This window comes from Salmo salar, chromosome ssa06 (genome assembly GCF_905237065.1).
Source record: "Salmo salar chromosome ssa06, Ssal_v3.1, whole genome shotgun sequence".
In the NCBI taxonomy this organism is placed as follows: domain Eukaryota; kingdom Metazoa; phylum Chordata; class Actinopteri; order Salmoniformes; family Salmonidae; genus Salmo; species Salmo salar.
Window position 1 is genome coordinate 68321238 of NC_059447.1, and position 27998 is coordinate 68349235.

General features: G+C 42.5%; 1 protein-coding gene across 4 annotated transcripts; it reads right to left on the bottom strand.

The window, feature by feature from the left end:
* Window positions 1-1981: 1981 nt before the first annotated feature.
* LOC106607938 (nuclear receptor coactivator 7) lies at window positions 1982-27932 on the bottom strand. Of its 4 annotated transcripts, none has more exons than XM_014205428.2 (18): window positions 27812-27932; window positions 27128-27252; window positions 24112-24244; window positions 17685-17845; window positions 8874-8941; window positions 8302-8409; window positions 8126-8227; window positions 7907-8032; window positions 7645-7829; window positions 6991-7112; window positions 6177-6809; window positions 5932-6094; window positions 5668-5818; window positions 5345-5473; window positions 5062-5214; window positions 4892-4987; window positions 4689-4762; window positions 1982-3493 (listed from the first exon to the last, which is right to left on the bottom strand). In XM_014205428.2, exons 3-18 carry the CDS (start codon window positions 24147-24149, stop codon window positions 3358-3360), a joined length of 2445 nt encoding a protein of 814 aa, XP_014060903.2. In that variant the 5' UTR covers window positions 24150-24244; window positions 27128-27252; window positions 27812-27932; the 3' UTR covers window positions 1982-3357. The 4 variants fall into 4 exon arrangements, with proteins under 4 accessions (XP_014060903.2, XP_014060901.2, XP_014060904.2 ...); XM_014205426.2 differs by having other exon boundaries at window positions 6991-7145; XM_014205429.2 differs by lacking the exon at window positions 24112-24244 and having other exon boundaries at window positions 6991-7145.
* Window positions 27933-27998: the final 66 nt, after the last annotated feature.

The following is a 27998-nucleotide window of genomic DNA, read 5'->3' on the forward strand; positions in this document are numbered from 1 at the left end:
AACACGCAACATCTATATGACAAAAATACATAAAACATACCTGTAAGGATTGTGAACAGTGGGAACGCAGGAAGGGGAATTTCATACGAGCAGGAACAGGTTCATCAGTTACAGTATTGTCATATCATGCAGTAGGCCTAGTCATCTTACGGTACCTACTTGAGACAGAAATGAACACTCCCTTTATCAACATCGGTTTGGAAAATAAAAAGGAACACTCAGTTGCACGAGATCAACAGAACATGTTGAGAAAAAAGAAAGTTATATCCCTTTCTTTCCCAAATAAAATACCAGTGGTGACCCATCCTTCCCCGTTGTAGTGTTAGAAAGTGACAATAGTGATTGATGTTAATTCCACAGACAAGACCAATCACCTTGAGTTATTGAACTGTCTTACAAGCCTGCAGTGCAAAACAACATCCCTCCCTACTCCCCTTGTCTCAATGGACTAAACCCTCACACTCAGTAGCAACTCACCCAACTTACAGAAACGCATATAAAAGAAAGAGGAGGTACAGTTGGTCAGAGATGTGACAGACTAATACTGCCTTGAGAACCTTCAATCAATTTCCTGCTTGGGATTTATCAACCTTGTGGCCGATGATGGGACTTCCTTTAAAACAAAACAGAAAATTGAAACGCAAAACAAAAAACATACAATTCTATAAAAGGTGAACACATTTCAAAATGCATTCATCTTTTAAAAAAACTAAGTGTACAGAAAATTATAAAAGGTGATGAAACAAACAAAACAGATACAAAAGTATAATAAAACATTTGTTCATTACAAAACCTCCCTCTTTACAGTGCATTCTGAAAGTATTCAGACCCCTTCCCTTTTTCCACATTTAGTTACATTACAGCCTTATTCTAAAATTGATTCAATTAATCTTTTTCCTCATCTACACACCCACAACACCCCATAATGACAAAGCGAAAACAGATTCAGAAATGTTTGGAAATGTATTACAAATAAAAAAAACTGAAATACCTTAAGCATTCAGACCCTTTGGAAAGGCACACACCTGCATGTCAGAGCAAAAACAAAGCCATGAGGTTGAAGGAATTGTCCGTAGAGCTCCGAGACAGGATTGTGTTGAGGCACAAATCTGAGGAAGGGTAACAAAACATTTATGCAGCATTGAAGATCCCCAAGAACACAGTGGCCTCCATTCTTAAATAGAAGAAGTTTGGAACCACCAATACTCTTCCTAGAGCTGGCTGCCCAGCCAAACTGAAGGGCCTTGGTCAGGGAGGTGACCAAGAATGTGATGGTCACTAACAGAGCTCTGGAGTTCCTCTGTGGAGATGGGAGAACCTTCCAGAAACACAACCATCTCTGCAGCACTCTACCAATCAGGCCTTTATGGTAGTGGACAGACGGAAGCACATGACAGCCCGCTTGAAATTTGCCAAAAGGCACCCAAAGGATTCTCAGACCATGAGAAACAAGATTCTCTGGTCTGGTGAAACCAAGATTGAACTCTTTGGCCTGAATGCAAAGTACAGAAAGAACTTGATGAAAACCTGCTCCATAGTGCTCAGGACCTCAGACTGGGGCAAAGGTTCAACTTCCAACAGGACAATGAGCCCGGACTTGAACATCTCTGGAGAGACCTGAAAATAGCTATGCAGCGATGCTCCCCATCCAACCTGGCAGAGCTTGAGAGGATCTGCAGAGAAGAATGGGAGAAACACCCCAAACACAGGTGTGCCAAGCTTGTAGCGTCATACCCAAGAAGACTTGAGGCTGTAGTCGCTGCCAAAGGTGCTTCAGCAAAGTACTGAGTAAAGGATCTGAAGTCTTACGTAAATGACATAGTTCAGTTTTTTTTTTTTTTTATATATATATATACACATTTGCAAAAATGTCTAAACCCGTTTTTGCCTTGTCATTATGGGGTAGAGTGTAGATTGAGGGGAAAAACAATTTAATACATTTTAGAACAAGGCTGTAACATAACAAAATGTGGATAAAGTGAAGGGGACTGAATACTTTCCGAATGCACTGTATGTTTCCTTAGTGGGCAGTTGTTTTGGAAAGCGAGGGTAATGAAATGCAACATTCTCATTCAGTCTATATAGGACTGTAGACATGAGAACAATACAACCTTCAGTGAATGCAAACCTCTTCTCTTTGTAAACAATTACTCCTATATTTAAAGTGGGTTTGGGGCAGATGTGTGCTTGTTAGAGAAATGAGGCTCAAAAGCACTAGCTAAAACTTCTTCCCTTTCACCTGCTTCCTCTTTTCACATCAGTTCTTAATATCTCAGGGAAATAAGATTATTCTGGTTGATAACAAAAAGGAGCAATCTGATTGGCTCCGTTTGTAGAGAATTGATGGTTGTTTATTCACTTCACCAGATGCCTTATTCCCTTTTGATGGGCATTGTACCCACTACTAGACACTTCCCTAATACAAAAATCTCACAATGAATTGTTTTAATATTGTGTTTTATAGTCACCTATGACGGATTTCGTTAGCAAGGACAACTGCAGCAGAATCGCCTCTGATCCTCCAGGAACTTGAGTCACTCTACTTCTCCCCTCCGAGTGGGTAGAAGTTGAGTTCTGCAGGCAGGCTGCATGCTGGGATAGCTGTGGCATGGTAGGTATAAAAAAGGTGCCTGCATGCTAGATTCGGTTTGCTAGTAGCAGAACTCAGCTAGACGAACATCTGTGCCTCACATACTCCCTTAAATGACTGCTTGAAATTCGAGAAAAAAAGCAGCAATATTACGTTTTGTCCCTCTTGAGACGCCGTAGCAACATAGTCAGTATACACTTCCTCAAAATAGTTTGAATAAATCAGAGAAATTAACAAAAGTGTAGTTATTTTTAGTTTTTTGCAATTTTACATCTAGCTAAGATGTTTGGTGCAGTATTTTAAGTGAATAAATTTGCATGAAAACTAGTCATCTCTCGTTGAATGACAAACACTTCATTGAAGAATCCCTACTTTTGACCAATCACTTAACTTGTCTCAAGAAAAAAAAAAAGTGTGTGTGAACAGCTGGAAAAAACCCTGCCAAACACCAAAACGAACAAAAACGTCACAAAATCCTGTCATAATAAATGAGTGAACCGACGCGCCACATTTCGACTAGGAAGCATGCGAGAACCTTAAGGCAGCAAATAGAGAGAGAGGGAAATACACCAACCACAGATTTTCACACCTCCGCCACACTCAGGACAAACCAGATTCCAACCACATCAAACCGGCTGGCATAAACCATGACATACACCATCTCAAATCGTCAGCTCCCCATTCTGGTAAAGGGGTGGGCGTTGAAGCTTGGTCTGGGTTCCCACCAGTGTGGGTGAGGTTTGGCGGAGACTGGAGGTGGAGGGAGGCTACTCGAAGGCCCAGACCTCCACACTGTGGATGATGAAGTCCTTCTGGGGGGAGAGGGGCTGGTTGTGGAAGGTGGCACAGCTGGAGGTGGTGCCGTGGTACAGGTCAGCGTCCACCCACAGCCCTATCTGACCTCTAGGGAGAGAGACAGGGAAAAACTAACTCATAACGACATGGCAACTACAAGTTGACTTCAACAGAGAGCAGGTCACACAAAGATGCTTACGTGGCTTTTTGTCAAGCAAAGCGTGACAGCGAGGGTACAACGCTGCGTACAGAAATATGAGGCAGAGATGGGCTACATCGTCATGGTTCAAAAGAGGGTGAGTAAAGGGAGGTGGAGGGTGAGCAGTAGCTACATAGTGTGCATAAAATAACACATGCGCAGAACATGATCCGGATCCTTAGCTTTCAGAAAGAGGTTTCGTAGGGGCGGGGGCAAAAACTTCGTAGCCACAGCCTATAATTTAATAGGCTAGCTATTTCAGGTGATACAGACATCAAAACATCTGTCAAGCCATTTCATAACCTGATCACCAGCTTTTGTGTATATAAGCTGTCATTTGTTGTCATTCTTATAAGGCCCAGTGCAGTCAAAAACGAGATTCTGTGTTTTGTATATACACTGAACAAAAATAAACGCAACAATTCCAAAGATTTTACTGAATTACAATTCATATAAGGAAATCAGTCAATTGAAATAAACTGATTAGGCCCTAATCGCTGGATTGCACATGACTGGGAAAACATACGTATCTGTTAGTCACATGCATTTTCTTGTTTTTAAAGGTAGGGGCGTGGATCAGAAAACCAGTCAGTATCTGGTTTTGCCCCATTTGCCTCATGCAGCATCTCCTTCACATAGAGTTGATCAGGCTATTGATTGTGGCCTGTGGAATGTTGTCCCACTCCTCTTCCATGGCTGTGCGAAGTTGCTGGATATTGACAGGAACTGGAACCTTGCTGTTGTATACGTCAAAACAGTGATGGCAGCGGATGAACGGCATGACAATGGGCCTGAGGATCTCGTCATGGTATCTCTGTGCATTTAAATTGCACTTGTGTTTGTTTACCGTAGCTTACGCCTGCACATACCGTAACCCCACCGCTACCATGGGTCACTGCAAACCGCTCGCCCACACGACGCTAAACATGTGGTATGCTGGCCGGTTGAACGTACTGCCAAATTCTCGAAAACAACGGAGGTGGCTTATGGTAATGAAATGAACATTGAATTATCTGCCAACAGTCTGGTGGACATTCCTGCAGTCAGCATGCCAGTTGCACGCTTCCTCACATTGCTCAATCACATATATTCAAATACACTCACCCTCCTCCTCCCATCTGAAGAGAATCTATGTTGCCTTTAACAAAGTAGGAGTTCTCCCCAGTCCAGCGGTACATCTGAGCAAAGGAAAAGCAACACATTGGAAGTCAGGGAGCAAAGCAAATGGCATCCAGCTCATATAAAGCATTAAACTTGAACATAGGTATAAGGATAACACACAGAGTATAAATATGACTACGTCTGACCTTGATCTCAGGGCAGAAGCTGAAGAGGAAGGTCTCTCCCGTGCCATAGCAGTGCTCACTTACTCTGAAGGGATGGGTAGAGTATCCCCCAAACAACTAATGGGGGGGGAGAATTAAAAAAAACTCAAGAGTCCAATACAAATTGGGCACCATTGTCAGTGTGTGTGTACCTGGTTGTCCATGTCTTTGATAACCAGTAGCACAGGGCTGTCCACATCCAATAGGCTCCTGTACAGGGTCTTTAGGCTGGTCCCGTGTTCTGCCGTGCTGTAAGCCAGTCTCCATGGATACCCCTGCACCCGCGCCGGCAGCCGACACACAAGCTGTGGGGAGAGAGAAAAACAGATTCTGGGAAGTGTGTGTCGATGTGCATTTCTGCATAGGTTGTGTAGGTGAAGTCACATGTTTGTTTTCTTGATTGAAAGTGTTTTGTGAATCATGGCGTGTGTGTACCTTCTCTATGTGTGTGTCCTGTAGCAGAGTGCTAGGGTCACTGAGCATGGGCAGTAGATCCCCCAAAGGCTCCTCCCCTTCGTAACTGCCAGAAGTCTGCCTGCGCGTCGCCTCGTTGATGGTGATGATCTACGAACACAACCATGTACTGTTAGATACCTTAACAGTACAGACAAAACATACTTAACCGATAAAACTCATAGTCCAAACATTGAACACAGCTTGGTCCACACACACACACCCACAAAATACTTGACCACAATGTTAACTTAACATCACAGTCAAAATACACTCATGCGAGGGGTCATGCCGTGTGAACTCACCTCCCAGCTGTGAGGGGTCCCGGGGTCACTGAAGAAGTTATCGATCATGTTGAGCTCATCCTTCTCCACGACCACGAAGCCCTGCTCCCTGGCCACCTTCCCGTACACGTCAGGAGACCATTGGACAAAAAACGCATATAGGTGGTCCACCCTGAAACACATCACACTTTTATGTTTCAGAACATTTATTGAAAGTTTATAAAATTGTGAACACACCAGTTGTCATCGAGGCTCTGGCTGTGGTCTCATTGGTTGACCTCTCACCTCTCCTGGGGTACAGCAAACCAGTACTCCGACTGCTTTCCTCTCGTGTGAGCGGGGCTGGATGACCGGCTAATGACGAAGGACTTCCTCATGGGCTTGCCCACCTTGAGGCAAAGGAACATGGGAGGGATCTTACTCTTCTCCTCCGTTGACAGAAGCGTGTCTGCAGAGAGAATTTTGAAAAATTTGAAACAACGCAATACAAGAAACCACACAAAATGCTTGAAGTGTTTGTGAACACTAACTTTGGATGGGCGCCTGCATCCGCTCCAGCAGCCATGACTTCACCTCCGCTTTGTTGCTCCTCTTCCGCTCCTCTTCCTCACTCAGCCCCTCCTCTACCATTGGTCCGTTCTGCAGCTCGCCTGCAGGGCTGGGTTCCCAAGAAATACATTTTCCCAGAGCCTCAGCGGTCTCACTGAAGCTCAGCTTCCTGTTTTGGTCCATTGCTGATTCTGATGGTTCGCTAATGCTAACACTGTTCACTAGTTGCCCTGTAGAGTTGTCGTCTTGGCCTTGGCCTGTGGCTAGGCTAGCAGGCGTCTCCTTCAAGAGTTCACCGTCTTTCTCAGTCTTTGATGACATGGGCAGTGATTCTGTCGTGTCCTCAATGGATCTGTTCTGTACCAGTCCTTCATCCTCCCCTCTCTGCGAGGTCAGTGGGACTGAGTCAGAAGGGGACTGGTCCTGGGACTTTGCCCGTTTAGGGGTATTAGAACCTGGAGGCTCTCCTTGCTGGTCCGGGCTTGTAGCAGTGGCAGGTGGTCTGGATCCGCTCTTCGGTTCCTCAGCACTCCCGTTCAAGGGAAGCTCCAGCTCTGTGAAACCCTCGTCTGATGGAGACTTGTCTGCTGGATCACACTCTGCTCTCGCTATATCTGGGATATAAGAAACCATGCTGTTTTATTAAAATGACCACATGGATCAAAATATTGCTCAAATTATTGTTATGCACGAGCTAATTTGTTTTTTAACTTGACGTGTATAATGATTCATTTTAATTTGCCATGATTCATCCTGATCCAATACAAGTCATTGTGTGTTATCTCCCAGTCATACCAGTCTCTGACAGGGCAGAGTTGATGTCGTCCAGGACGATGGGTCGTTTGGGGTCCAGCGCCTCGTAACGGCTAAAGGGGTTGAGGTCGCGCTCCGAGGGCAGCTCCTCCCACTCCCCGGGCCTGTACAGAGGACACAGATCCTGGGGTGGGTCTCTGTAGAGTGTCAGGGGGCACACCACAAAGCAGGATGGGAGAATAAAAATAATTAAATAAAACAAAAGAAATGGAAAACATAAATGAACAGAAAGAAAATGCAACTGAAAAACAGAACAAAAATAAAAAGGGATTTCAAAAGGCAAAATAATAATACTACAAATAATAGTAACCGAGACAATGAACCAGTTCAAAATAAAATATGATTATTCAAAAACTAAAGACAAAAACGAATCCGAGTTGTCTGCCCCTAAAATCTGGTACCGGAAAGCAGATCAACTTTCCACCTCAGAGAGGGAGGAGAAAGAACAAGTGAGAGAGAGAGGAGTGCAGAAAGAGGTAGAAATAACAAGAAGAAAAAGTGTGACGCTTGAAGAGTCAGTAAGAAAAGCAAGGTTAAGATAAGATCAAGAAAGAGCAAAAAGGGCTAGTTTAGATAGGGAGTGAAAGATGGACAGAGTGTGAAAGAGCTTCTCAAGATGGCAGGGTGGGTTCTTACAACGGCAACGCGTCCTTGAGCTTCATGCGGGAGATGTCGTTGTAGAGGGCCACAGACACCACCTCCTCCATGGGGCAGAGCAGGCCGTACTCCTCACAGCCGTGCTCGATCACCAGGGGGTCCGACTTGTGAGGGTCAAACATGATGTTGTTGGGCGTCACGATCATCACCCCTCCCACCACACCCTGGGAGACAAAATACATCCGTTTGAGTCTGCTGTGGTGGTCTTTAATGCAAAATGGCCTACGGTTTGGCCACTTACCATTCCATCAGTGAAGTACTTGCAGCTCATCTTAATGAACTTAGCCGTGGCGGGGCTCTCGTCCTCGGACGGGGGTGACAGCACGCGTCGTAATGGTCTTACTGACCTGCCGCTGGAGTCTCCATCCTGAAACATATCGCCAGGCAGCAGGGACAAGCACAGAACCAGGATCAAAGATAACCCATACTAAAGTAATCTTAAAAAGGAGAACTGACTTACCTGTAACACCTTCTCTGATAGGCCACTGGGGAAGGCGGGGTCAGAAGAATCCACAGACTGAGAGTCAGCACCCGATTGGCCCACGTCAGGAACAAACAGCTTCTGCAAGGGTGAAATACAGGCATGTTAGCCAGGATTTACAGCATGAAGTGGTGTATAATGTGCTGAAACATCACCTGTCCAGGATAGATACTGCGGCAGAAGAGACGGTTGAGCTGCACCAGTTTATTCGGGGTGATGTTAAACTTCAGAGCAATGCTGCTTAGAGATTCCTGGAGTCCCACCTGTGACATGAAGTTAAATCCTTGGTTATTTTTGATTACCAAAAGTATCAATCTACCCAAAACAAAATGGAGCATGAGACTAAAATCTGCAGAAATCTTGCAAAGCATACAACTGGGGTGTCTTCATTAAGCCGATTTTGTCGCAAAACATTTTGCAACAAACCGTTTACTCCAAAACGGAAAACATTTTGCAATGAAATTGAGTTTCTATTGGACAAATTCAGGTAGGTCCCTCTGTTCCGTTCGCTCAGTTTGCTTCCATTTGGTTCTTAAAAATGGAAAATGGTTTCCATTGCTAGATGTAATGAATACACCCCTGTATTTTCTGAAGAAAATGTTTGAGGTTTATTGTCCACATTGCTTTCCTAAGCAATGTCTTTGAAGTCAGAACCCCATGGGTTTATGGGAGTTGTAGTGTGAGAGAGTGGAGTTAGTGAGGCATCACCGAGGCAGCCTGTACTAACGGTATACTCCACTGTCCCGGGGGGCCTCTTCTGTCGCTTGGCCTGGCTGCTCCTGTTGCTGCTGCCATCTGAAAGACAGCCACAGGTCACTGACACAGTATAGAGAGATGACCGCCTTAGAGCAGCTCAATCAGAAACAAAAGCATGCATGCACAAACACAATAGTGCTTTAAAATTGAGCTATATTGGAATCGCTCACTAATTGCCTGAGCCAGTTTATTAAAAACATCCTCCCACTATGTCCTCTACTCCAGCTCCTACAGAAACAGTGGAGGGATGACTCAGCATTGTACAGCTGTGAGGAGTCCAGCCGTGGGTCACTGTACATTCAGAGATCACCTTTGGTACAGAGCTGTCACTTATTCACTACTGCATAGTGACTGGTAGCTTTATCAGATCGAGAAATAGTCATAAGATATGTTTGTTTTCTTTCTGTGTCCTGTTGGAGCTCTGAGTGAATGCAGTATAGGACTGAACAGACTCATTGGTCAGTAACTGCATACCTAGGATTATGGGGATATCTGTTCTGATTGAATTACAATGCTGTTTGTAAAGCCAATATGCAACAACCTCTAAATTAAAAGGCTGCACACGGTAAAAGACCTTAGCATGAATCCTTTATAACCAGGCCTGGAGAGGACAGACAGACACAGCAATAACACAGAGCTCTGTCTGTCCTTCAGTGAGTTGTCTGTCAGGGTTATGTGGGTTCTTTTGTCTAGATGCCCACACTGGGCTGGAGAGAAAAATTACCGGGTTTAATTAAATTACTGACAGCAGTTTACACAGCTGGCCTGGTACTCACAGTACTGTGGCTAGTAGATTAACACGGGGTTAATGAAAGGTCTCTAAGCTTTACAGACTACAGACCTCAACATCAACGCTCATCTGGGACAAGAAAAAAAAAATTGTTCTGACAAAAATAGATTTACAGTAAATTGTCCGAAAAACTATATCAAACAATTACTCCGATCAGAATTGGATCAACATTGGCGTAATATTAAAATCTATTTTTCATGTACACAAATGAAAAAGGCCTTCATGTCAAAGTGTAGGTGATATGCATATTGGCTACAGCCTCATGTCCAAACCGATGACATGAGGAAGGTGAAGTAAATGTAGTCAAACATTAATGAGACTCTTAATTACATAAATACAGTGCATTTGGAAAGTATTCAGACCCCTTCACTTTTTCCACATTTTGTTACGTTACAGCCTTATTTAAAATTGACTACACCCCCCCCACACACACACACACACAAAAACAGCTAATTTATCCAACAAAAAATAACTGAAATATCATATTTACATATGCATTCAGACCCTTTACTTAGTACTTTGTTGAAGCACCTTTGGCAGCGATTAGCCTCGAGTCTTCTTGGCTTTGACGCTGCAAGCGTGGCACACCTGTATTGGGGAGTTTCTCCCATTCTTCTCTGCAGATCGACTCAAGCTCTGTCAGGTTGGATGGGAAGCGTCGCTGCAAAGCCATTTTCAAGTCTCTCCAGAGATGTTCGATTGGGTTGAAGTCCGGGCCACTCAAGGTGCCTTTTGGCAAACTCCAAGCGGGCTGTCATGTACCTTTTACTTTAGAGTGGCTTCCGTCTGGCCACTTTACCATAAAGGCCTGATTGGTGGAGTGCTGCAGAGATGGTTGTCCTTCTGGAAGATTCTCCCATCTCCACAGAGGAACCCTGGAGCTCTGTCAGTGACCTTAGGGTTCTTGGTCACCACCCTGACCAAGGCCCTTCTCCCCCGAGTGCTCAGTTTGGCCGGGCGGCCAGCTCTAGGAAGAGTCTTCCAAACTTCTTCCATTTAAGGATGATAGAGGCCACTGTTCTTCGGGACCTTCCATGCTGCAGAAATGTTTTGGTACCCTTCCCCAGATCTGTGCCACGACAGAATGCTGTCTCGGAGCTCTACAGACAATTCCTTCGACCTCATGGCTTAGTTATTGCTTTGACAATCTCTGTCAACTGTGGGACCTTATATAGACAGGTGTGTGCCTTTCCAAATCATGTCCAATTAATTGAATTTACAACAGGTGGACTCCAATCAAGTTGTAGAAACAACAAGGATGATCAATGGAAACAGGATGCACTTGAGCTCAATTTCAAGTCCCACAGCAAAGAGATTGAATACTTATGTAAATATGTTTTATTTTTAATAAAATATGCAAACATTTTCAAAACCTGTTCTCACTTTGTCATTATGGGGTAGTGGTGTGTATATTGATGAAGACATGTTTTTATTTAATCCATTTTAGAATAAGGCTGTAACGTAACAAAAAGTGTGTAAAAGGTGAAGGGGTCTGAATACTTTCCCAATGCATTGTATAGGCTAAACTCCAGTAACGTTTGACAAATAAAATGAAGGATAATTAACATTGATGTCTAAAGGTTTGATTCTGTCAACATACGAGACACTGGCTTGTTCAGATCAAATGGTCACAAGACCGGAGAGGACAGTGCCTGTTGCGCACCGCACATCACCCACCTTGAATCTGAGATGGTCAGCAGTTAAATTTTTTTAACCACAAACAAAATGTTTAAAACCTGAATGTTTTCATTTTATGAAGCATGTCTTACATTTTTCAAAGTAGCCTAGCCAAAATACAACCATAGAAATGTTGAGGGAATTATTTTATAAACCCTTCATATACCATTGAAACCAGCATTATACTAATTATTTTAGTTTTCAAATCAACTTTGCCGTCTAGCAGCCAAAGACACAATCCTAGTCATATTAGTATCCCATGCTAGTTGATGCATCTTCAGATCTCCCCCTTTCTTACATTTCTAAAGGATATTTTCATCTCTGTCGTGTGAAACCGCTTGCGCAAGTGGTGCGCTTCTGAGAACAGCGTTTAACCGCTAATTGCATTTTGGAACATTTGCATGTAGCCTACAGCCATGTGCGCATTACTGAGTTTAAAATATGAAGGAATAAACCTGTATCGACATTTTAAGCTAAACGGTCTGATCGGTTGCATCAGCCTCACTGCTAATAAAATACATACAGTTGGAGGTCGGAAGTTTACATACACCTTAGCCAAATACATTTAAACTCAGTTTCACAATTCCTGACATTTAATCCTAGTAAAAATTCCCACCACTTTATTTTAAGAATGTGAAATGTCAGAATAATAGTATAGAAAATGATTTAATCTTTTATTTCTTTTATCACATTCCCAGTGGGTCAGAAGTTTACATACACTCAATTAGTATTTGGTAGCATTGCCTTTAAACTGTTTAACTTGGGTCAAACGTTTAACGTAGCCTTCCACAAGCTTCCCACAATAAGTTGGGTGAATTTTGGCCCATTCCTCGTGACAGAGCTGGTGTAACTGAGTCCGGTTTGTAGGCCTCCTTGCTCGCACACGCTTTCTCTGTTCTGCCCACAAAATGTTCTATAGGATTGAGTTCAGGGCTTTGTGACGGCCACTCCAATACCTTGACTGTTGTCGTCCTTAAGCCATTTTGCCACAACTTTGGAAGAATGTTTGGGGTCATTGTCCATTTGGAAGACCCATTTGCGACCAAGCTTTAACTTCCTGACTGATGTCTTGAGATGTTGCTTCAATATATCCACATAATCTTCCATCCTCATGATGCCATCTATTTTGAGAAGTGCACCAGTCCCTCCTGCAGCAAAGCACCCCCACAACATGATGCTGCCACCCCCGTGCTTCACGGTTGGGATGGTGTTCTTCGGCTTGCAAGCCTCCCCCTTTTTCCTCCAAACATAACGATGGTCATTATGGCCAAACAGTTGTATTTTTGTTTCATCAGACCAGAGGACATTTCTCCTAAAAGTACAATCTTTGTCCCCATGTGCAGTTGCAAACCGTAGTCTGGCTTTTTTATGGCGGTTTTGGAGCAGTGGCTTCTTCCTTGCTAAGCGGCCTTTCAGGTTGTGTGGATACAGGACTCGTTTTACTGCGAATATAGATACTTTCGTACCTGTTTCCTCCAGCATCTTCACAAGGTCCTTTGCGATGATTTGCACTTTTTTCACCAAAGTAAGTTCATCTCTAGGAGACAGAACGCATCTCCTTCCTGAGCAGTATGACGGCTATGTGGTCCCATGGTGTTTATACTTGCGTACTATTGTTTGTACAGATGAACGTGGTACCTTCAGGCGTTTGGAAATTGCTCCCAAGGATGAATCAGACTTGTGGAGGTCTACAATTTTTTTTTTCCTGAGTTCTTGGCTGATTTCTTTTGATTTTCCCATGATGTCAAGCAAAGAGACACTGAGTTTGAAGGTAGGCCTTGAAATACATCCACAGGTACAGCTCCAATTGACTCAAATGATGTCAATTAGCCTATCAGAAGCTTCTAAAGCCTTGACATCATTTTCTGGAATTTTCCAAGCTGTTTAACTTCTTATGGGCAGGTGGGATGGTAGAGTCCCACCTGGCCAACATCCGGTGAAATTGCAGAGCGCAAAATTCAAACTACAGTATTATAAATATTTAACTTTCATAAAATCACAAGTGTAATACATCAAAATAAAGCTTAACTTCTTGTTAATCCAGCCGATGTGTCAGATTTCAAAAAGGCTTTACGGCGAAAGCACACCATGCGATTATCTGAGGACAACGCCCCGCATACAAAAGCATGAAAAACATATTTCAAACAGGCAGTGCGCCACAAAAGTCAGAAATAGCGATATAATAAATGCCTTACCTTCGATGATCTTCTGTTGGCACTCCAAAAGGTTCCAGTTACATCACAAATGGTCCTTTTGTTCGATAATGTCCTTCTTTATTATCCATAAAAACTCAGTTTAGCTGGCGCGCTTCAGTCAATAATCCACCCAGTTTCCCTCCATCAAAATGCATACAAAATGAATCCCAAACGTTACTAATAAACTTTTCCAAACAAGTCAAACAACATTTATAATCAAACCTTAGGTACCCTAATACGTAAATAAACAATACAATTTAAGACGGAGAATCGTTAGTGTCTTTACCGGAGAAAAATACCAAAGGACTCGCTCTCTTCCTCACGCTTGGAAACACTACAGCCAAAATGGGAGCCACCTAGAAAAACTACAATTTCTGGCTAATTTTTCCAAAAACCAGCATGAAACTCTTTCTAAACACTGTTGACATCTAGTGGAAGCCCTAGGAACTGCCATCTGGGAGGATTTCGCCTTATAATAAAAGTGACAGCCATTGAAAACAGTGGTCAGCAGAATTTTATTTTTTGGGGGGGATGGTTTGTCCTCGGGGTTTCGCCTGCCACATCAGTTCTGTTATACTCACAGACATAATTTTAACAGTTTTAGAAACTTTAGAGTGTTTACTATCCAAATCTATATGAATATCCTAACTTCTGGGCCTGAGTAACAGGCAGTTTACTTTGGGCACGCTTTTCATCCGGACGTGAAAATACTGCCCCCTACCCAAGAGAGGTTAAAGGCACAGTCAACTTAGTGTATGTAAACTTCTGACCCACTGGAATTGTGATACAGTGAATTATAAGTTAAATAATCTGTCTGTAAACAATTGTTGGAAAAATTACTTGTGTCATGCACAAAGTAGATTTCCTAACAGACTTGCCAAAACCATAGGCTGTTGACAAGAAATTTGTGGAGTGGTTGAAAAACGAGTTTTAATGACTCCAACCTATGTGTATGTAAATTTCCGACTTCAACTGTATATATGCAGTGGTTGTATGAATTTTGACTGTCGTAACAGTTCCAGAGTGTTTTGAATCATCCTAGACATATTTTTTACACCCTTAATTATTTTATAAAAAGACTAAAAAGTATTTGGTTGTAATTGTAATGCTGCAATATTTTACAGGCTACCAAGGGTGGCCATCCATCCTCCAGGATAGATTTAAAGGGGCAGTGTTATATTTTGAGACAGGCTTGAGTATGCAAAGAGTGTAGGCTACATGTTTGTCTGATTCTCTATGAAATGTTGTTTCTGTTCAAAATAATCCATAGTTATGTCCAAATACCTCCGTTTTGTTGGTGCGTTCAGGTCACTATCCAAAAGGTAACGCGCAAACGCATTGAGACAAAAAGTCAAAATGTTCCATTACCGTACTTAGAAGCATGTCAAACGCTATTTAAAATCAATTTTTATGGTATTTTTACGTAAAATTGCGATAATATTCCAACCGGACAATAGTGTATTCATTCAAGGAGGAAAAGAAAAAACAGTGTGCTCACGGGAACGCGCATATCCAATCTCTTTGTCCCCAGGCAGTCCACTCAGAAACTGAGCTACTATATCCTGCCCAGTGACAGGGGAATGCTCAAAACACTTTCCGAAGGCTTTAGACAGCCAATGGAAGCCTTAGAAAGTGCAATGTGACAGCACAGATTCTGTAGTTTCGAAAGGGACTAGAAAGAAGAACTACATTTCTCAGATCCTACACTTCCTGGTTACATTTTTCTCAGGTTTTTGCCTGCCATATGAGTTCTGTTATACTCACAGACACCATTCAAACAGTTTTAGAAACTTCAGAGTGTTTTCTATCCAAATCTGCTAATAATATGCATATTCTCGTTTCTGGGCAAGAGTAGTAACCAGTTTAAAAAAAAAAAAAAAATCGGCTATGTTTTTTCATCCGGCCGTGAAAATACTGCCCCCTATCCATATCAGGTTAAGCTCATGCTATATTCTGGCTGGTATCGTCGAAATTCATCCTTCCGGCTTGTAGGTGGTCACCTTCACATTGAAATTCGATGCAAGGTTCTCTAAGGTTGGCTTAGTTCTGTAGGTGGTCTTTGTCCTTTCAACGTGGGGACCTCAAGTCCACATGTCCTTGGAACAGGTTATTATCTGAGCCCTTTTAACGCAGGACCGTCGCCCTAACGTCCTCGGAACAGAAAGTTACATTTTCGTCAAGGGGCTTATATTGGATTGGGAGAGAGGGCCGTGTTTCATAGTTTACACCCAGTGCCTGTTCACATGGGCGGGGCCACAGAGTTGGCAGAGTTTACTCTATGACAAACCGTACTCTCATTAACCTGTTGGGTCTAGGGGGCAGCATTTGCACGTCTGGATAAAAAAAATGTACCCGATTTAATCTGGTTACTAATCCTACCCAGTAACTAGAATATGCATATACTTATTATATATGGATAGAAAACACTCTAAAGTTTCCAAAACTGTTTGAATGGTGTCTGTGAGTATAACAGAACTCATATGGCAGGCAAAACCCTGAGACATTTTCTGACAGGAAGTGGATACCTGATGTGTTGTATTGACTTTAAAGCTATCCCATTGAAAAACACAGGGGTTTAGGAATATTTTGGCACTTCCTATTGCTTCCACTAGATGTCACCAGCCTTTACAAAGTGTTTTGAGTCTTCTGGAGGGAGATCTGACCGAACAAGAGCCATGGAACGGTGATGTCCCATTAGACACCTGGCGCTACTTCATGTTGGGTACCCTCGTTCCAATACGTTATAAAAGGCTATGCATTCGTCCACCTTGAATATTATTCATGTTCTGGTTAAAAAAGGCCCTAATGATTTATGCTATACAACGTTTGACATGTTTGAACGAACGGAAATATATTTTTCCCCTCGTTCATGACGAGAAGTCCGGCTGGCTTACATCATGTGCTAACGAGACGGAGATTTTTGGACATAAATGATGAGCTTTTTTGAACAAAACTACATTCGTTATGGACCTGTGATACCTGGAAGTGACATCTGATGAAGAGAATCAAAGGTAATGGATTATTTACATAGTATTTTCGATTTTAGATCTCCCCAACATGACGTCTAGTCTGTATCAAGCAACGCGTATTTTTCTGGGCACAGTGCTCAGATTATTGCAAAGTGTGATTTCCCAGTAAGGTTATTTTTAAATCTGGCAAGTTGATTGCGTTCAAAAGATGTAAATCTATAATTCTTTAAATGACAATATAATATTTTACCAATGTTTTCTAATTTTAATTATTTAATTTGTGACGCTGACTTGACTGCCGGTTATTGGAGGGAAACGATTTCCTCAACATCAATGCCATAGTAAAACGCTGTTTTTGTATATAAATATGAACTTGATAGAACTAAAAATGCATGCATTGTCTAACATAATGTCCTAGGAGTGTCATCTGATGGAGATTGTAAAAGGTTAGTGTATCATTTTAGCTGGTTTTATGGTTTTGGTGACCCTGTCTTTGACTTGACAAAACATTACACACAACTCTTGTAAATGTACTGTCCTAACATACTCTAAATTTATGCTTTCGCCGTAAAACCTTTTTGAAATCGTAAAACGTGGTTAGATTAAGGAGATGTTTATCTTTCAAATGGTGTAACATAGTTGTATTTTTGAAAAATTTGAATTTTGACATTTATTTGGATTCAAATTTGCCGCTCTTGAAATGCACCTGCTGTTGATGGAGTGCACCACAGGTGGCACGCTAGCGTCCCACCTAGCCCCAAGAGGTTAAGAAGCTAAATTACATTTCATCTTTTCACAAATAGTTTCATATTTAAACATTTAAATTGCACAACAATTCCATGTGAATCTGATAATTATAATGTGTAGACTTTTCAAGATACAGTTTATGTCATCCTTTCATTAGTAATAGTGTCTCAGATGACAACTGATCTGGCATTATATTCTATAAGAACCAACACATATTTTCAGCTGGTTGGATTACCGAAATATGGTTCCTTTCCCCACCCTTTTGATGTTATAAGACTCTCTCTATGTTAACAAAGGACTTTCCAAGAGTCACTCTGTAGAGTAGGGAGAGAGAAAAGGGGAAAGGTATTTATGGGGGTCATAAACTTCCCCCCCATCAGGCCAACTTCATGACAAAGTTTTACCTGAGCCTCCAGGCAGGTTAGGTTTTATCCTCTCCAGGGGTTCAGAAAAAGCAGGGTCTGGGCAGGAGATGACGGGCATCTTTGCGGACGAATCCGCCCGGTTCTGCTCAGCCACTGACTTCCCTGATTGGCTCTGCTTGAGCTGTCTCCGTCTCTTCAGCCTGAGGTTATGGAGAAAGAGGTCAATCTGTTTACTCAGGCTTATAAACATTTGATTTAATTTGTTGCTTGCTCACCTTCTCTCCCTACCTTCCTCCCCACCGTCCTCTCTCTGCTCCCCTTATTAATCATTGATAGGTCAGGCAATGACGTCATGGCGTCTCCCACCCCCGCCTAGGTTCATTAACAGGGGAAGCTAGTCACCCAGTGTACACAGGGATAGTGCTAGGCCTATGGGACCGACTGAAACAGGTTGTAAACAAGGCCCAGGCAGTGTAGGCCCAGTATAGAAAGAGAGAGAGGAGATATGTTGACTTCCCTTCAAGGAAAACCAATGCTGTACAGACAAAGGATGTGTGAAAATGAAGAAGCTGAGAGATAGAGAGCATCTCTAATGGAGGAGCACTGGGCAGTGGATCAATACGTTTGGAGACATGAGACAAACGGATGCAGCGCTGGTCTTTTATAGCTTCTCTGCAATTACAGATACTGCAGAGCAACCGACATCTAGTAAACGTTTCAGGATTTCACCAGCACATGCCACACTGCCATTCTGTTTCACACAGGGACATTTCCACAAGCGGAATATATAGATTTCATTTGGCGCTCTACTATTTTGTCTCACTCTTGCTTTTTCGCTATCCTGGTTACAGAAAAAAAGCTTGGCCTGCCTGTGTACCCCCACTCAAGCACAGCCACAGATAACGCAAAACAAACAACTCTTCCAAAAACAACAGCAACAGGACAGACAGAGCCAGGTTCCCATGCTTCCATAATTACTACTAGATTCCTCATGCTTCAGCTACTTACAGGGATAAAAAAAAAAGCTTTATAAAGAATAGTAATAATGTTAAATCAACCGGGACCGGCTTTTGGGGCATCCTGTGACTGTCCAAGTCCTGGAGGCCATATGACAAAATTTGGTGGCTTAACCTGTTGAGGACAGACGTTCCGCTAGCGGAACCCCTAGCCAACGGCATCGCACGGCGCGAAATACAAAACCAACTAAAATACCACAATTCAATTTTCTCAAACAATCAACTATTTTACACCATTTTAAAGATAAGACTCTCGTTAATCTAACCACATTGTCCGATTTCAAAAAGGCTTTACAGCGAAAGCAAAACATTAGATTATGTCAGGAGAGTACATAGCCACAAATAATCACAGACATTTTCCAAGCAAGCATATATGTCACATAAACCCAAACGACAGCTAAATGCAGCACTAACCTTTGATGATCTTCATCAGACGACAATCCTAGGACATTATGTTATACAATACATGTATGTTTTGTTCAATCAAGTTCATATTTATATCAAAAAACAGCATTTTACATTAGCATGTGATGTTCAGAACTAGCATACCCACCGAAAACTTCCGGTGAATTGACTAAATTACTCATGAGTAAACGTTGACAGAATACATAATTATTTTAAGAATTATAGATACAGAACTCATTTATGCAATCGCTATGTTCGATTTTAAAATAGCTTTTCGGCGAAAGCACATTTTGCAATATTCTGAGTACATAGCTCGGCCATCACAGGCTAGTTAATTTGACACCCACCAAGTTTGGGGCAACCTAAACTCAGAATTACTATTAGAAAAATTGGAGTACCTTTGCTGTTCTTCGTCAAAATGCACTCCCAGGAATTCTACTTCAACAACAAATGTTGTTTTGGTTCCAAATAATCCATAGTTATATCCAAATACCTCCGTTTTGTTCGTGCGTTCAGGTCACTATCCGAAGGGTAACGCGCGAGCGCATTTCGTGACAAAATAATTCAAAATATTCCATTACCGTACTTAGAAGCATGTCAAACGCTGTTTAAAATCTATTTTTATGCAATTTTTCGAGGTAAAATAGCGATAATATTCCAACCTGGTAACGTTGTGTTTATTCAAAGAGAGAAAGAAAAACATGGCGAGTTCTCGTGACCGCGCATCTCCAGTCTCACTGTCCCCAGGCTGACCACTTAAACTCTACTCCTATACTTTGCCCAGAGACAGCAGACACCCCATTCCACTTTCTGGCGGCTTTAGAGAGCCAATGGAAGCCTTAGAAAGTGTCACGTTACAGTACAGATGCTGTAATTTCGATAGAGATGTAACAGAAGGACAACAAATGGTCAGACAGGGCACTTCCTGCATGGAATCTTCCCAGGTTTTGGCCTGCCATACGAGTTCTGTTATACTCAGACACCATTCAAACCGTTTTAGAAACTTTGGAGTGTTTTCTATCCAAATCTACTAATTATATCCATATCCTAGTTTCTGGGCAGGAGTAGTAACCAGCTTAAATCGGGTACGTTTTTTTATCCGGCCGTGAAAACACTGCCCCCTATCCCAAAGAAGATAACAGGCAGCCATTTCACAGCGTCTTACGTTCGCAAGCACTCCGCAATCCTGAATGGCCTTTGCACCCTGCTCAGTGGACAGGAAGAGAGGGAGAGCAGGAGATGCTAGCTGAGGCGGTGTGGTCAAAAGGAATAAGAGGCCAAAAGAAACAAGAGGTCCTTCCTCCCTCCATGTTCCCGCTCCTCGGGCTATACGGTCTCCTCTCCATGCAATACTGAGGTTATTAGCCAAGCTCTAGCCTGAAAGGTATGGGATGCATCTCCGAGACACAGCAGAGGGATGTAACGAGTGCACCTATCAACGTGTTGTCAGCCTGCACTTGAGACTATGTACGTAGTCTGCGTGTGTATGCATGTACAGTTGAAGTCAGAAGTATACATACACGTTAGGAAAACACATTTAAACCCAGTTTCACAATTCCTGACATTTAATCTGAGTAAAAATTCCGTCTTAGGTCAGTTAGGATCACCACTTCATTTTAAGAATGTGAAATGTCAGAATGATAGTAGCGAGAATAATTTATTTCAGCTTTAATTTCTTTCATCACATTCCCAGTGGGTCAGAAGTTTACGTACACTCAATTAGTATTTGGTAGCATTGTCTTTAAATTGTTTAACTTGGGTCAAACGTTTCAGGTAGCCTTCCACAAGCTTCCCACAATACGTTGGGTGAATTTTGGCCCATTCCTCCTGACAGAGCTGGTGTAACTGAGTCAGGTTTTAGGCCTCCTTGCTCACACACGCTTTCTCAGTTCTGCCCACAAATTTTCTATAGATTGGGGTCAGGGCTTTGTGATGGCCACTCCAATACCTTGACTTTGTTGTCCTTAAGCCATTTTGCTACAACTTTGGAAGTACGCTTGGGGTCATTGTCCATTTGGAAGACCCATTTGCGACCAAGCTTTAACTTCCTGACTGATGTCTTGAGATGTTGCTTCAATATATCCACAATGTCCCTTGCCATCTATTTTGTGAAGTGCACCAGTCCCTCCTGCAGCAAAGCACACCGACAACATGATGCTGCCACCCCCGTGCTTCACAGTTTGGATGGTGTTCTTCGGCTTGCAAGCCTCCCCCTTTTTCCTCCAAACATAACGATGGTCATTATGGCCTAACAGTTCTGTTTTTGTTTCATCAGACCAGAGGACATTTCTCTGAAAAGTACGATCTTCGTCCCCATGTGCAGTTGCAAACCGTAGCCTGGCTTTTTTTAATGGCGGTTTTAGAGCAGTGGCTGCTTCCTTGCTGAGCGGCCTTTCAGGTTTGTCGATATAGGACTCGTTTTACTGTGGATATAGATACATTCGTACCCGTTTCCTCCAGCATCTTCACAAGGTCCTTTTGCTGTTGTTCTGGGATTGATTTGCACTTATCACACCAAAGTACGTTCATCTCTAGGAGACAGAACGGGTCTACTTCCTGAGCGGTATAATGGCTGCGTGGTCCCATGGTGTTTATACTTGCGTACTATTGTTTGTACAGATGAACGTGGTACCTTCAGGCGTTTGGAAATCGCTCCCAAGGATGAATCAGACTTGTGGAGGTCTACAAATTTTTTTCCCTGAGGTCTTGGCTGATTTCTTTTGATTTTCCCATGATGTCAAGCAAAGAGGCACTGAGTTTGAAGGTAGGCTTTGAAATACATCCACAGGTACACCTCCAATTGACCCAAATGATGTCAATTAGCCTATCAGAAGCTTCTAAAGCCATTACATAATTTTCTGGAATTTTCCAAGCTGTTTAAAGGCACAGTCAACTTCTGACCCATTGGAATTGTGATACAGTGAATAATAACTGAAATTATCTGTCTGTAAACAATTGTTGGAAAAATTACTTGTGTCATGCACAAAGTAGATGTCCTAACCGACTTGCCAAAACTATAGTTTGTTAACAAGAAATTTGTGGAGGGGTTGAAAAACGAGTTAATGACTCCAACCTAAGTGTATGTAAACCTCCGACTTCAACTGTGTGTATGGGGGCTACTCCAAGCCAACCATCAGTGTCATATTTCACCACGATGCAGAAATCCAATTTGAATGTGCACAGCATCCCAGTCCGCTAATCTGTGTGTGAGCGTTGACAGATGACTCCACCGCATCAGTGCAAGTATCAGGTGTACCCAGGATAATGAGGGCCAGATGGCAACAGAGCACTACTCGGTGTTCACAACATCTGTCAGAGTACGCAGACAGAGAACATGTAGACAGTGCGCAAGATGGCACGTGCTTCTAGCTCTCACAAGGAGAGGTCAATACAGGTGCATCAAAGTTGAGACCGAAAAACAGCTTTTATCTCAAGGCCATCAGACTGTTAAATAGCCATCACTAGCCGGTGTCAACTCAGTACCCTGCACTGAACTTGGTCACTGGCACTAGCCAGCTACCACCCAGTTACTCAACCCTGCACCTTAAAGGCTGCTGCCCTATGTACATAGACATGTGATCACTGGTCACTTTAAATGTTTACATAGTGTTTTACTAATTTCATATGTACACAGAGTTTTGTAGTCAATGCCATCCTATTCCACTGTTGCTGTCTGTCATATATATATATTGATGTCTTCACTATTATTCTACATTGTAGAATAATAGTATATATATATATACTATTTTCTACATTGTAGAATAATAGTATATATATATATATATATATATATATATACACATATACATACATACATACACAGTACCAGTCAAAGGTTTGGACACACATACTCATTCAAGGGTTTTTATTTTTACTATTTTCTACATTGTAGAATAATAGTGAAGACATCAAAATTATGAAATAACACATATGGAATCATGTAGTAACCAAAACAGTGTTAAACAAATCAAAATATATTTTATATTTGAGATTCTTCAAAGTAGCCACCCTTTGCCTTGATGACACTCTTGGAATTCGCTCAACCAGATTCATGAGGTAGTCACCTGGAATGCATTTCAATTAACAGGTGTGCCTTGTTAAAAGTTCATTTGTGGAATTTCTTTCCTTCTTAATGCATTTGAGCCAATCAGTTGTGTTGTGACAAGGTAGAATACAGAAAATAGCCCTATTTGGTAAAATACCAAGTCCATATTATGGCAAGAACAGCTCAAATGGCCTCCCGGGTGGCGTAGTGCTCTAAGGAACTGCATCACAGTGCTAGCTGTGCCACCAGAGATTCTGGGTTCGAGCCCAGGCTCTGCTGCAGCCGGCCGCAACCGGGAGACTCATGGGGCGACGCACAATTAGCCCAGCGTCGTCCGGGTTAGGGAGGGTTTGGCCGGCAGGGATATCCTTGTCTCATCGCGCACTAGCGACTCCTGTGGCGGGCCGGGCGCAGTGCACGGTGACCAGGTGTACCGTGTTTCCTCCGACACATTGGTGCGGCTGGCTTCCGGGGTGGATGTGCGTTGTGTCAAAAAGCAGTGCGGCTTGGTTGGGTTGTGTTTCGGAGGACGCATGGCTCTCGACCTTCGCCTCTCCTGAGTCCGTACGGGAGATGCAGCGATGAGACAAGACTAACTACCAATTGGATACCACGAAATTGGGGAGAAAAAAGGGTGTAAAAAAAAATATATAATAATATTATATATATTTTTTAGAACAGCTCAAATAAGCAAATTCAATTATTTTACTTTTAGATGTGTGTACTGTTATGAATTGCTCGATATAACTGCACTGTTGGAGCTAGGAACACAAACATTTCTCTACACCCGCAATAACATCTGCTAAATGTGTTTGCGACTAATAAAAATGTAATTGAACACAACGTGATAAACAATGGCATAATGGGAGGTCAATCAGTGCTGCCACGCTGTGCACACAGTGAAGGAAAAGGTAGTTGCCTCGTCCTGGTAACACAGGCCGTCTGGAAAAACACAACGCTAAAAGACTTGGGCCTAAACACAGAAACAACTTTCACTTACCTGGCAAAGTAGCCAGGCTTCCTCTCCCTCTTCTCCATCAGTGCAGTGGTCTACAGCTTCATGCACCCCAACACATACACACTGAGCAGAACGGGAAGACTATCCCTTCTCTGCTCCTTTCCTCTTCCTTATCCTGAGGGAGGAGGGAAATGAACGAAGGGAACTAGCTGAGTAACTGCGTTGGCTGCAGCAGTGTACCAAATAGCAAGCCAACGGCTCCACCAGACTGTTAGAACAAGCTGAGTGATAGCTAATGCCACAGGTCCATCAGCTTAAGTGTAGAGTGCTGAAAGCATATCGAATGAGCATTTGGCAAATGAGCGCATGTGCCAATTGAATCTCTGATTACGTCGGCCTACATATCCAAATACTTATCAAGTATGGAGTTCAGCGTACAAACACAAGTACATAAGGGTTTAAGAATGGACATTTTTTGAAGCATCGCCTGAGTAGTGACTAGAAGGAGTCAGAGGTTTATTTCAAAAATGGGTCTGCGTTCTATTCCATGGAGAAGTTGAGGTATGGGACGGCAGGTAGCCTAGTGGTTAGAGCGTTGGACTAGTAACCGAAAGGTTGCAAAATCGAATCCCCGAGCTGACATGGTAAAACATCTGCCGTTCTGCTCCTGAAAAAAGGCAGTTAACCCACTGTTCCTAGGCCGTCATTGAAAATAAGAATTTGTTCTTAACTGACTTGCCTAGTTAAATAAAAGGTAAAAAATAAATTAACTAGGGTGAATCACTGCAACAGCTCACAATTACAACCTTGGCAAATGGCTTGTAGTAACTCTGAGCAACTGCATTACTAAAACGGGCATCTCTGAATTAGTCTGGTTACCGGTCTCTGTAGCCAACAATCCACTCCTTATGTCAAAGGTAAGGAGTGGCATGTAACGTTAACAGAATAGCAACTGAGAAAATCAGGTTGAGGGGTTGATGGAAAAATGGCATCCCTTGAGAGGGCAAGAACAAGATGCACGTCAGTAGAAATGCAGTATTATCATAAGGAGACATATACTTGGATTACGGAGGAGGAATGGAGGGGAAAAGAAAGACAGGAGGTCAGAGAGAGGGAGGAAGAGGGTGAGCTTGAACCTGTAAAAAAAATGGCGGGAAAAAAAGGGAGATTGTTTATTAAAGAAGAAATGGCTGAAAGTGTAAGCAGAGTGAGCTGTACAACGGATCAAAGACAGGAGGAAAAATTGAAGTGAGTGAGGGCAAAGTATCAGAGGTGGTAGGTGTAGTGTAGTTCTCGGAGCCCAAGGCTTGCACCGAGCATTGGTCACAAGCATTTCGCTACACTCGCATTAACATCTGCTAACCATGTGTATGTGACCAATACAATTTGATTTGAGATAAAGATGAGTCTGTGACAATAGGAGTGAAGTGGACCCTTGCCTTTTGGCTGATCCATTTGAGGTTTCGGGGTGGGTGAAACCAGAGTTGGGTGCTGTGGAATCGGTGAAAGTAACCAGAAGTGGTCTTGTGATAATTGTTTGTTTCTGCTGGTCAGAGGGAGCAGGCGTTCCGTGTTAAACAAATAGGGACAAGAGATGTAAATTGTTTTGCTCTCAAGAAAAAAGGAGTGATTACTGGGGTAGAGGTAAATGTGAAAGTTGACCAACTGAAGGGGAAGATTCCCGGTGTTTGATGCTCGTCGTTTGGTGCGACACAGACAGAGTGGCGTGAGTGGAGAAACAGAAGAGTCATTGTCTGTTTCTTAGAGTTTTGATGTTGAGTCTTTTTGACTGCAAAGCTGTCATCAAGGCAAAGGGTGGCTACTTTGAAGAATCTCAAATATATTTTGATTTGTTTAACACTTTTTTGGTTACTACATGATTCCATATGTGTTATTTCATAGTTTGATGTCTTCACTATTATTCTACAATGTAGAAAATAGTAAAAAATTGAGAAAAACCCTGGAATGAGTAGGAGTGTCCAAACTTTGACTGGTACTGTATATGTTATTCCATACAAGCTTTTGTGCAGAATACATTTCATTGTTACAGGTGTCAAGCTCATGGGCATGTGGCAGCAGTGTGTAGGAGGGAGGTTCCGAGGTGTGAGAAGTGTACAGAAGGGCATGAGACAAAGCAATGTGTAGCATTGGGGAAAGTAGTGGTATGTGTTAATTGTAGGCGTGCCCATGGCGTCCCGTACGAGAGAGGCAGGTTGGGGTTTCCAGGGTTAGAGTAGTGCAGAAGTTGTCGTATGCTACAGTAAGAATGGATTTTTAGTGGGTATAGCAATGGTTAGCAACTGTACTGCAGGGATGGAACTTAGGTCGCAGAAAATTGAGGTTGTGGTGGCAACTGCAGAGAGGTATTTGGGTGTAGGAGACTTGACGTCAAAAGAGTTATAGGGTGTGTTGAGTGGGGGTGTCTGTCCTTTCAGGCTGTTGGACTGAGGTAGGACTAGATCGATTGAAATAGTGGAGTAGGGTAGTGGAGTTTTTAAGTGTAGGGTTAGGTGATGGGGTATTTGTTGATTTACTTTTGGGGGGGGCAAAGTATAAGGGAGTTGTACTCCAGTCTAGTGGGTGGCGGGAATGCAACATTTATTGGATACCGACTGCCGTTAAAAACTCATCGAAGAAGAACAGATTAGATTAACAGAGAAGGCAACCAGGGAATCTCTGAAAACCTTAAACTTTTTTTAATGTTATTTAACTAGGCAAGTCAGTTAAGAACAAATTATTATTTACAATGACGGCCTACACCGGACAAAACTAGTTAACGTTAGGGACTTTACAATAACTGCATATCGATGTCTAACAGGTGCAGCAGAAATTAAACAGACAACATTGAGCCTTTCGATATCGGTAGACAAAAGGGATCTAACGTTAGAGACAAAAATTACACAGCATTACGACAAAAAAAATATGAGCTAGCAAATGTAGCTCTAATCTACCTTTCAATTAACCGTTAACTAGCTTGTTGAGTTTATAATGAGAGCTAGTTATGTAGTTAGTCAAGATAGTTCATACAGTCTAAAGCTAGCTACTTAACGTTACCCACCTTTCTGCATCCTGCTTTTCTTGCTTAACGTGTTCCTTGCAGTGGTGCAGCAAAACCGATTTCCCGATGACTATGGATGCAACCGGAGTCTGTTGTCTGCATGAACGTATGTTACCTGCAAAAAACTGGAGAGGGGACAAGGTCCACACAAGACAACACTGACAGCTGATGTCATTACAGCCAGAGTGTGTTTATCGTGACAAAGGCGGATAAAAAAAATGTTTTTAATGGATGTAGTAGCGTGGTTGACAATGTTTACTTTTTTTACCGTTAGTTACGACTTGCAAATAGTGTACATGCATGCATAAAACCATTAAAATATATTATCCAAACTAGTTAAGTGCACCCAGGCATATTCATAATTCTAAACGCAAATACGACCAGTCCTGACATATGTTCTATAACAAAGGAAACGCACGTCCTCAAAAGAAGGGAGGCAGGTGGGACCAGTCTAACCAGTAAGAGGGCAGATACTTGTGTTAAACTGGCACAACTCCGACAGTCGCTTTTTTTTCCCCTTCTCCATATTTACCGAAATGCCACGTGCGTCCACTTATGTCAGCGCATTAGTAACAACCGAACCATAACTTATACCAAATAAGGCTCACGTAGAAAATTTGAAATTACATTTTTGGTTGACCAAATTCGGCACTCTAAATTGACCTCCAAACACAAATTCCTCACCTCGTGGTCTTATCTTCGTGGACAGCTTTTTTTTTCGTTGGGGGGTATAAAACCTCTCCCTTCACCAACTCCTCTCTTCGATGAGGTTTAACGGCGGTTGGCATCCAATAAATGTTGTATTATCGCCACCTACTAGACTGGAGTATACCTCCCTTATACTTTGCATATTTTTTTTATCAACAAAAAA

Coding starts and splice junctions, on each gene's coding strand:
- LOC106607938 (XM_014205426.2), bottom strand. CDS start 24,149: ATGGAGAAGAGGGAGAGGAAGCCTGGCTACTTTGCCAG. Junction 5,474..5,667: donor GGACCCCTCACAGCTGGGAG/GTGAGTTCACAC, acceptor TTGTGTTCGTAG/ATCATCACCATCAACGAGGC. Junction 5,215..5,344: donor AGGACACACACATAGAGAAG/GTACACACACGC, acceptor CTCTCCCCACAG/CTTGTGTGTCGGCTGCCGGC.